At 37.9% G+C, this 11,253-nt stretch overlaps 1 protein-coding gene across 3 annotated transcripts in view; it reads right to left on the bottom strand.

Annotated features, from left to right (window-relative positions):
* Positions 1-3,042: 3,042 nt before the first annotated feature.
* SCCPDH (saccharopine dehydrogenase (putative)) overlaps positions 3,043-11,253 on the bottom strand; it is a gene marked incomplete at both ends in the record, with an annotated part of 31,610 nt that continues 23,399 nt past the window's right edge. For all 3 annotated transcript variants that reach the window (XM_080699459.1, XM_080699460.1, XM_080699461.1), the window contains 3 exons: positions 3,043-3,148; positions 4,632-4,713; positions 8,131-8,242. In XM_080699459.1, the coding sequence (XP_080555585.1) occupies positions 3,043-3,148; positions 4,632-4,713; positions 8,131-8,242 (300 nt within the window). The remainder of the gene's footprint in view (positions 3,149-4,631; positions 4,714-8,130; positions 8,243-11,253) is intronic.

Here is an 11,253-nt window from a genome sequence, read left to right as displayed (position 1 = left end):
GGGCTTTGTGTTGTGAAGCCCATTTGCATAGCTAAGAAGCTTAACCCATAGATTTCCCACCTATCCTATTTCTATCACAACTGGCTTCTTTTTTGTTTCAAACCAAGTTTCACTAGGTTGCTGAGTCTTGCTACATTGCTGAAGCTGTCCTCGAACCTAATATCCTATTTTAGCCTCCCAAGTACTGAGATTATGGGAATGTGCCACCATGCCTAGCTATATTCTGTCACTTGTGAGAATATAGATGAACCTAGAGAACATTATTTTAAGTGAAATAAGCCAGACACAGTTAAATACCATAAGATCTCATATATGGAATCTGAAAAAGGACTGACAGAAGTAGAGAGGAGGGCATGGTGATGAATTTCTGTAATCCCAGTACTTGGGAGGCTGAGATAGGATTGCAAGTTCAAGGACAGTTTCAGCAAATAGTAAAACCCTCAGGAACCTATTGAGACTCTGTTTCAAAACAAAAAAATAAAAAGGGCTTGGGGTATAACTCAGAGATAGAATGTCCTTGGGTTCTGTCCTGAGTACCACAAAGAAAAAAGGAAAAAGCAGTAGTTGTATTAATAGTAGAAGAAAAGGAAAATGGTCTTGGGGAGGGGAGGACATGAAGAAAGAAAACAGGCATGAGTCACTGGGCACAAAGTTATGGTTAGAAGGAAGTTTGGGTGTTGTATCCCACAGTAAACTAACTATAGTTATTAATGTAATAACTAAAATAGAAGATTTTAAATGGTCTCATCACAGCGAGGTGTGATGGTACACTTGCAATCCCAGGACTTGGGAGGCTGAGACAGAAGGATTGAAGGTTCGTGGCCAGCCACAGCTATTTAGTGAGGCCCTCCACAACTTAGTGAGACCCTATATCAAAATTAAGAATTAAAAACTAAGGCTGGGGTATATCTCAAAAGGGAATGGCCCTGAGTTAAATCCCCAGGACCACGAAAAAAAAAAAAAAATTCTCACCACAAAAAAAATTATAACTATTTGAAGTGATAGATATGCTAATTACTGATTCAATCATTCTATAATGTATACATGTATCAAAATATTATTTCATACCTCATAAATATATTTTTTATTAATATATAATATATATTAATATATTAATTTAAATATAATTAATTTTTTCCCCCAGTACCCTGAAGTGGGCTACACTCCCAGACCTATTTGGAAACAGGGTCTCTAAAGCCAGCTAAGGCTGGCTTCAAACCTGCCCAATCCTCCTGTCCCAGCCTCTCAAGCGCACAGATTACAAGGGTGTGCCACCACACCCAGCTATTAAATATATTAATTTTTAATTAAAAATAAAATAAATGATAGGTGTGGTGGTGCATGCTTGTAATCCCAGTACTCTGGAGTTGGGAGAATTGCAGGTCTGAGGCCAGCCTTAGCAACTTAGGAAGACCCTCAGCAATGTAGTGAGACTGTTTCAAAATAAAAAACAAATAGGGCTGGGGGTGTAACATGGAGGTAGAATGCCTTTGAGTTCAACCCCTAGTACCACAAAGAAAGAAAATGTAAAAACAATTGTTTTTAAAAAACAAAACAAAAATATTTTAAATTTAAAATAAATTAAAAAAAGAAAGCATCTCCTCTTGAAGAAAGATAACTTCCCTTCTTTTGTAAAGACAACACAGAAGGGTCTCTCAACATGAGTAATACTCCTACATATGTTATGCTTCTCAAAGAGTAGAAATTATAGTTAGGTTTGTTGGGGCACACCTATAGTCCCAATACTTGGGAGGCTGAGACAGAAAAATTGAAGGTTCGAGGATAGCTTCAGCAACATGCAAAACTCTCAGCAGCCTAGCAAGACCATGTTCCAAAATAAAAAAATAGGGTGTAACTCAGAGGTAGAATGCCCCTGAAGTCAATTCCCTGTGCACCCCATACCACAAGAGTAGAAATTCCATAATGGGGTGGCTGTTTCCTTTACACAGTAGACAACACGTTATGTATGTTTATTATGTGGTTATAAAAGGAAAATTTCTTTGCCTTATTTTAGGGCTTTAGTGCAAAAAGTTTTTGCACTAACTAGTTTTTGCACTAAAGCAGACTTTTTCTGTATTAGTTAAAATACAAAAAGGTAAATTAAAATAAAAGGTTAATAAAATTAAAATATAAAAGGTAAATTAGAGAAAAAGTCTACTTAAGTAGTGAAGATCAAAAGAAACTTATAAACTATTCTTTAAACTAATCACAAGCAAGGCATGGTGGTGCAGGCCTGTAATCCCAGTCCTTGGGAGGCTGAGACAGGAGGGCCACAGGTTTGAGGCACCCTCAGAAACTCAGTCAGCCCTTCAGCAACTTAGTGACACCCTGTAAAAAGGGCTGGGGATACAGCTCAGAGGTAAAATGCCCCGGGGTTCATCCCTAGTATCAAAATCAAAACTAAAACTAATTACAAGTATATAACCAGGGAAAGAAAGAATGACAAGTTCAATTATGGGCAGTGAACAAGCCAGGCCACTTTAAGCAGCACATTCTACCACTATATAAATAAATAAGGCAGATCCAAAGAAAAAGCAATCATTCAATTGACAACCCTTTATTATTAAACGTAGGTAAACCGTCCCAAATCAGTCAGTTGTAGATGGGTGAAAAACTAGGCTAAAATACAAAAAGGGCAATTTCATTTAGCAAAAGCTCACACAATATGCAGAGAAACTCATTCAGCACCCTGGCCAGGAAGGTAGTGGTTCCTCCCCTGACTGGATGCAGCAGTTCACCCAGGAATGCCTTTAGCAGCTCAGATAGGGATGCCTGCCAGGTTGTTTATAAAAACTTACCAGGGACACGTCAATGAAAAGTAAGTCAATTGTTAGTTTTCTCTCACAAGCAATAAAATCATAAAATCAGCTGAGATTTGAAGTTTGGGGTAGGCTAGTATATTTCTTGCTTTTAATGTGTAGACATTTTAGATCTGACAATCTTTTCCACATACAGTCAGATAGGCTTACAGAAGAATTTCAAATATCAAAGACAGAAGCTGTTAATTCATGCATTTTATGATCCGGTTAATCCTTCAAATGCTTAGACTTCAGAGCTGCTAATGACACTAAATTCAATACCGCGCTGGTTGAGTCTGTCAATCAACTTTGTTCTGGAGAAAGCTGCTCCAGGTGTGAAGACCCCGCCCCTGTAAAACAGTAAAAAGAGAAAACAGTGCATGCCCTCCTTATGGGACTAGTTAGCAAATCATTGCAGCACTCCTGAAAACCAGTCTTCCTTCTATCCTGCTACTTTGGTTCCATTCCTAAAATCAGCTGCATCAGCAAACAGCTGTTATTTAAAAGAAACTAGTGGCAAAATCAACCCCATGGAGATGGGTTCAATTTCTGGTGAGGCTGTTTCCTTCTCCCTGCACGGTAATGGGGCAGACTGTGTCTAACCTGCAGAAATGCCGCTTTTGTAAAGGCAGTCTTTGGACTCAGGATAATTAAATGAAGACTTCGGTGAAATAAACTTAGAGAATCACAATTTTTAACAAGAATTAAACTGCATAAAAATGCCTCTTTAAGTATGATGGCTATTATTTGTAAAACAAGAAATATTTCCAAAGGATATATACTACTTGAAAAAAATTTACTTAGGTTTTACTATAAACAAATTTAATTTTGACTATTTATTTATTTATTTATTTATTTAATTAATTTATTTTTTGCGGGTCTGGGGATGGAACCCAGGGACATTTGACCTCTGAGCTACACCCCCTGCCCTATTTTTTATTTTGAAACCAGGTCTCACTGAGTTGCAAAGGGCTTCACTAAGTAGCTGAAGCTCTCCTCAAACTACAATCCTCCTGTCTCAGCCTCCCAAATGCTGGGATTACAAGCGTGCGCCACCACGCCCGGCTTAATTTTTACTATTAAATATTACTTTTTTGTGGGTACTGAGGATTGAACCCAAGGGCATTCTACCTCCCAGCTAAACCCCCAGACCTATTTTTTATTCTTTATTTTGAAACAGGGTCTCACTGAGTTGCAAAGGGCTTCACTAAGTAGCTGAGGCTGTCCTCGAACTACGATCCTCCTGTCTCAGCCTCCCAAATGCCGGGATTACAAGCGTGTGCCACCACGCCCGGCTTTTAATATTACTTTAGATGATGCCTGGTGTACTCCCTAGCTACAGTTCTATGTTTATTTGTAAAGTTAGCCTAGTTTTAGAGTAAAAGCTTATGGCTTCAGAAAGACAGTTCATTTGATAACCATCTAGCCAAGATGCCATGACTCAGTTTATACTTGTTGTCAAGTTAGGGTTCCCCCTGCCAGCTGAGTATTGCTCAGCACTGATTAGAGACTCCTCCTCCTCCTCCTACTACTTAGCAACAGGGAACTTTTCTGAGTGGCTAACTCTAGATCTGAGCTACTTTTATAAGGAACTCTGGAAGCCAACTTACACGAGTCTCAAAATGACCTGTCTCCTCTAATTTACCTCTGCAGTTATTTCCAAAGGCTGGTAAAAAAGTATCTTTCTTATTATTTTAATTAATCTCTATCTTTGAACCAAAGAAACTACAAATGCTTATGTGCAGACCCAAAGTCTGAAAATCAAGCCAAAATAAGCTAAAATATAACTTAGGTGAAGAAGATATCTTTTAATTAGAAGAAAACCAAACTTACGCCTTAGGAAGATCAGAGACATCATTTAGAAGAGTCAAGGCTGCCTGAACCATGGCTATGGGGGTAGCCACATAGCCAGCCTCTGCAGAAAAGGGTTGATCAAGGAAAAAGAAAGTACTCATGAAGTTTACATTCAATAATACCCCAAAATAAAAAGGTAGATTTTATACCAACTCTAGGTTTACAGAAACTTTTTCAATAGCCACTCTGATCACTTAAAAATAACAATGAACATTTATGTAGTAAAGAATATTCCTTATCAAAAATGCATGGGACCTCTGTCTTCTAGATTTTAGGTTTCTTCAGATTTTTGAATATTTGCATATATATAGAATGAGCTATCTTCGGGATGAGACAAAGCCCAACCATGAAATTAATGTTTCAAATAACCTCATAGATATAGCCTTAAGGTAATTTTTTTCTTCCTTTTTTTGTGGTACTGGGGATCAAACCAAGGGGCATTCTACCTCCAAGCTATACCCCAACCCTATTTTTATTCTTTATTTTGAAATAGTCTTTATTTTGAACAAGTTTCTAAGGGTCTCACTAGGTAGCTGAGGCTGGACGTGAACCTGCGATCCTCATGTGTCAGCCTTCTGAGTATTGGAATTATAAGCATGCAACACCATGCCTGGCTCTTAAGGTAATTAAAAAAAAATATTTTTAGTATGCCTACATTTTGACCTTGATACATCACATGAAGTCAGGTGTGGAATTTCTCTTGTGGTGTCATGTTGGCACTCAAGGTTTGGTTTTTGGATACTTCCATCCTCCCTTCTCTTTTCCTTCCCCCTTCCTTTTCTTCTCTACCTCTCTCCCTCCTTCCCCCCCTCTTTTACTGGAGTATTGAACCTAGGGGCATAATCAAGATCTCACTAAGTTATGGAGGTCCTTCCTAAGTTGCTGAGGCTGGTGTCCAACCTGTGATCCTCTTGTCTTAGCTTCTCAAGTGCTGAGATTATAGGCATGTACTACTATGCCCAGCTTGATTCTGTAAAATAATTTTGGATTTTCAGATTAAGGATGCTCAGCCTATATTTTTTTATTTATTTTGTAGTACCAGGGATCAAATCCAGGAGTGCTCTATCATTGAGCTACATCCTCAGCTCTTTTAATTTACTTTTGAAACAAGGTCTTGCTAATTGTTAAGGCTGGCCTTGAACTTCAGTTTTTCTGTCTCAGCTTTCCAAGTAGTGGGATTATAGGCTCAACATGTATTTATTGTTAGGAACTATACATATCAAATGCTTTAAAACAACTAAATTTTCACAACAATTTTATGTGGTTAGTACTATTTTTAACCCCATTTACAGATGAGAAAATGGAGATATACTCATTTAACTTTGTCCAAACTCACAAAGTTAGGCAATAGCTGAGCCAGAATCATACCCAGGCAGCTAACTCCAGAGTCCATTCCTATCCATTACAATGCACTGCTTCTTGATGATAACTGAAGCTAATGATCCTCAGTGTTTTGTTTCTCTATTAATAAACTAAATTGACCCATCTGCATTTACATACTTCACATAAAAAAAAATTCTCAATATCCTAAGGAAAAAAGTGATTAAATCTGGATAATGTAAAAAGTCTGTAAGTGGGGCATTAGCATTTATATTGTCAAATAATAAGAACATAATTAACTTATCTTAAAAAGTCAGAAATTTCAATACAATGACATCTGGTTTGATTAAAACCCCTGTGATGATGGTAATTAAACTTATACTATAATACATAAGTGAGCTATCTCTGCAAAGTTGTCTAAAATTTAGAGTTTTTCAACAGTTTATTGGGCAATAGATTCTTTTAAAAATATTTCAAAAGCCACTACTCTCCTCTGAAAAATGCATACATGGACACATATTTAACAAATAATGTCAGGGTGTGGAGAGACTCCTAAGAAACCTCAGACACAGCTTTGATTCATGTTATAATTATATTGTTCAAGTAGAGGTTAAAATAGGTAAATCAATTAGCCTTTTTTTTTGTGTGTGGTACTAGGGATGGAACCCAGGGATATTCTGCCTCCGAGCTACACTCCTAGCCCCATTTTTTAATTCTTTATTTTGAAAAAGGGTCTTGCTGAGTTGCAAAGAGCCTCACTAAGTAGCTGACGTTGTCTGTGAACCGTGATCCTCCTGTCTCAACCTCCTAAATGCTGGGATCACAAGTGTGTACCAACATGCCTAGTATCTGGGGTTAGAACCCAGAGGCTTTCTACCTCTGAGCTATACTCCCAGGCCTATTTTTTAAAAAAATATATTTTATTTGGAAAGAGGTCTCATTCAATTGCCAAGAGCCTTACTAAGTAGCTTAGGCTCGCTTCGAACCTGTGCGATCCTCCTGTTTCAGCCTCCCAAGTGCGGGGATTACAAGTGTGCGCCACCACACCTGGCTCCTTTTTTCCTTTCCTTTTTTTTTTTTTTTGGTGGTACTAGGGTTCCTGGAAGCCCTTCTACCTCCGGGCTACGCTCCCAGACCTATTTTATATTTTTGAAACAGGGTCTCTTACGCCAGCGCGGCTGGCTTCGAACCTGCGCGATCCTCCTGTCTCCGCCTCCCAAGCGCGGGGATTACAAGCGTGCGCATTACAAGCGTGCGCCACCACGCCCGGCTTTTTCCTTTTCTTGATGGTACTTTCTTTTTTCCTTATTTTGCATGTTTTTTGTTTTACTGTTGAGTATGTATGTATGCATGCATGTATGTATGTATGTGTGTGTGTATGTATATATATACATTTATATATATATATATATATAATCTCCAAACATTTTTAAAAATTATTTTTGTGTCACTGGGGATTGAGCCCAGGGGCATTTTACCTTTGAGCTACATACACCCCTAGTTCTCTTATATTTTTTTTATTTTGAAACAGGGTCTTGCTAAGTTGTTGATGATCTAAGTTGCTGAAACTAGCTTCAAACCTGCAGTCCTCCTGTCTCAGCCTCCTAAATACTGGTATTATAGCATGTGCCACCATGCCTGGCTTTTTTCTTATTAATAATAATTAAAATTTGGTATTCTGAATTATTGGATGGCACTGAAAAAAGAAAACCAGGGGGAAGAATGCACTAACAAAATTGGTCTAAGTTAATAATTTCAATCCTTATATTGACAGAATAAACTTAAATTACTTAAGTACTTCATGTAATATTTCTTTTTTTATTTGTGGTACTGGGGTGGAACCCAGGGGCTTTTTATTTTCTATCTCTGGGCTTTTTCTTTTTTCTACCTCTTGGCTATACTCCTAGACCTATTTTATATTTTATTTGGAAACAGGGTCTCACTATGTTGCTGAGAGCCTCACTAAGTAGCTGAGGCTGGCTTCGAACTTGTGCGATCCTCCTGTCTCAGCCTCCCAAGCGTTGGGATTACAAGCATGCGCCAACACACCCAGCCATGTAATATATTTCTAAAACAAGCTTTAAAAAGAATATATTGTAATAACACACCACTTTATAGCTTAAGACAGTCATGCATTCTTAATTCATATGAAAAATACCTGGTCCTTTCACCTGAGTACAAATTTTGATATTTGGTTTATTCTTATCAATACTAAGGCCTCTGCTGTATCCTTGACCAAAGAACGTCATTGTGAATGATGAACCATCCATCTGTGCAAGAGAAAGCAAAGGGCTCATTTAGAAAACATGTCATTTCCTCTGGGAACATAATAAAACCTACTACTCTACTTCACATGAAACATTTTCAATAATTAAAAAAAATATTTAGCTGGACATGATGACACATGCCTATAATCCCCCATACTTAGGAGGCTAGACAGGAGGACCTCAGGTTTGAGGATAGCCTCAGCAATTTAGGAAGACTCTCAACAGACTAGTGAGACCCTGTTTCAAAAAAGTAAAATAGGTGTGGGTTTGTAGCTCAGGGGTAGAAAGCTTCTGAGTTCAATCCCTAGTAAACTACCCACACTAAAATATATATATATAAAAAAATCAACATTTTGTTTTCCATAATATCTTGTAATTCTTTAAGCATGGAACAAAAATTAATTCATACATACATACATACATATATGGGGATTGAATGCAGTGGCATTGCTAAGTTGCTGCTAAGTTGCTAAGGCTGGCCTTGAACCTGTGATCCTCTTTTTCAGCCTTCCAAATACTAGAATTACAGGTGGTGCTACCATACAAGGCTGAAGCTATACACACACACACACACACACACATATATTGGCAATATTGGGGATGGAACTCAGGGGCATTCCACCTTCGAGCTACACCCCCAGCCCTAATTTTTTAGTTTTTTAATTTTTTTTTTTTTTTTTTTTTTTTTTTTTTGGTGGTACTGGGGTTCCTGGAAGCCCTTCTACCTCCAGGCTACACTCCCAGACCTATTTTAACATTTTTATTTGGAAACAGGGTCTCCTAAGCCAGCGCGCATGGCTGGCTTCGAACCTGCGTGATCCTCCTGTCTCTGCCTCCCAAGCGCGGGGATTACAAGCGTGCACCACCACGCCCGGCTAGTTTTTTAATTTTTGAAACAGGGTCTCACTGAGTTGTGAAGGGCCTTGCTAAGTAGCTGAGGCTGTCCTGAAACCATGATCCTCAGGTCTTCGCCTCTCGAATGCTGGGATTACAAGCGTGCGCCACAATGCTCGGCTTTGAAGTTATAAGTTTTAATGACTGGTGTGATGAGGGGGAAGAGGTGATGAGTAATAAGGATGAGATAAAGATGATTCCTAAGTTGTAGCTTAAAAAATGACAGCACCATTAATACAAGCAGAGAAAAAGCCGGAGGAAGTTTTTATTGGAGGGAGACCATGGATATCTGTTTTAGGTATCTATTTGAGGTGACAGACAAAAATAAGAGGCAAGTAATTGAAACAGGGGCCTGAGACACATATAACTGCACCACTTTAAGAGGTAAACATTTTATTCAAAAATTAAATTCTAGAGGACTTATGCTAGTATTTTTACAATCACTAAATTTAGGAATAAGGTAACAACAAAGAATTAAGTCACGATCAAGCAATTTTTTATTAGAATCAACCAAGGGTCAATAAATATATTAGGCCCCCAAATGTAAATAAAATACAGTCCTTTCCTTTCTTGGAGTTTGCAATTTATTGAGGGAGATATACACAAATACACACACACACACACACACACACACACACACAACACACACACATATATGTATATATATATGTGTGTATGTGTGTCTGGTACTGGGAATTGAATCTAGAGGCATTTAGGACCTCTGAGGTCCTACATCTCCATCCCTATATATATATTTAATTTGAAACCGGGTCTTGCTAAATTGCTGAAGGCTTTGCTAGGTGGCTTAAGCTGGATTCGAACCTGCAATTCTCCTGTCTCAGCTTTCCAAGTACTGATGGAAATGAGTTGTGCATGCTCCACAATTCCTGGCTCACACACACATCTTAACAGAAGTGTGTTAATTTCATATTAATTTATTAATAAATTTAAAAAATTTTATTAATTTATTAACTTCATATCTAGAATACATAGAAAACTCCTAAAATTAAACAAAATCAAACTACCCAATTAAAAACTGGGCAGATTGTCTTAAATAGACATTTCTCCAAAGAAGACATTAAAATGGCCAATAAACACAGGAAAATATGGTCAAGATCACCAATCATTATAAAAATGCAAATCAAAACCACCATAAGATATCACACTCATCAGGATGGCCATTAAAAAACAAAAACAAAAACAAATGTTGGTGAGGAGGTGGAAAAACTAGCCACTATGAAAAACAGTTTTACAGTTCCTCAAAAAATTAAAAATAGCACTTAACATATGATTCACCAATTCCATTTAGGGCATACACCTAAAAGAATCTAGAGTAGGGTGTTGAAGAAATATTCATACACTCATGTTCCTAAGAGCATGATTCACAATAGCCAAATGCTGGAAACAACCCAAATGTCCAATAAAGACAATGTGGTATAGATTACAGTGGAATATCATTCAGCTTTGAAAATGAAGGAAATTCTGATATATGCTACAACACAGATGGACCTTGAGGACATAAGCAAAGTGAAATATGCCAGACACAAAAGGACAAAAACCTGTGACTCCATTCATCATAGCAATAGCAAGTAGAATCTGTGGTTGCCAGGGTGCAGAAAGGAGGCAATGAGAGTTATTATGAGTATTTCAGTTTTGCAAGACAAAAATGTTCTGGAGATGAATGGTAGTGACAGTTAACAAAGATATAAAAGTCCTTAATACCATTTAACTCTTCAAAATAGTTAAGGTGGTAAAGTTTATGTTTTCTGCATTTTAACACAATTAGAAAAAGAGATAAGGGCCTAAAACAAGGGAACTATGATGAGTTTGGAGAATTATTCAGAATGATGCCTGTTTTTGGTTGGACAGATGCTAGTGCCACCGACTGAGATGGAAAATATGGCAGGATGAAGAGGGTTTGTGGGAAAGATGTTCAGACTCTAATGTGTCTGTGGGATGTTAGTTTAGTAAACAGCTGGATATGCCAATCTGGAGAGATAAAGGTACCTGTTAAAGAGTCCTCCTGAGATCACTTAACCTGAGTGAGAAGTGGGCCACAGACCAAGCCCTGGGGATGATCAACAATTAGGGAGTGGAAGGGAGTTAAGGAGGAGAAGAGA

The sequence above is a fragment of the Muscardinus avellanarius genome (genome assembly GCF_963383645.1).
Source record: "Muscardinus avellanarius genome assembly, chromosome: 7".
In the NCBI taxonomy this organism is placed as follows: domain Eukaryota; kingdom Metazoa; phylum Chordata; class Mammalia; order Rodentia; family Gliridae; genus Muscardinus; species Muscardinus avellanarius.
This window is presented reverse-complemented; position numbering and strand designations above follow the sequence as displayed.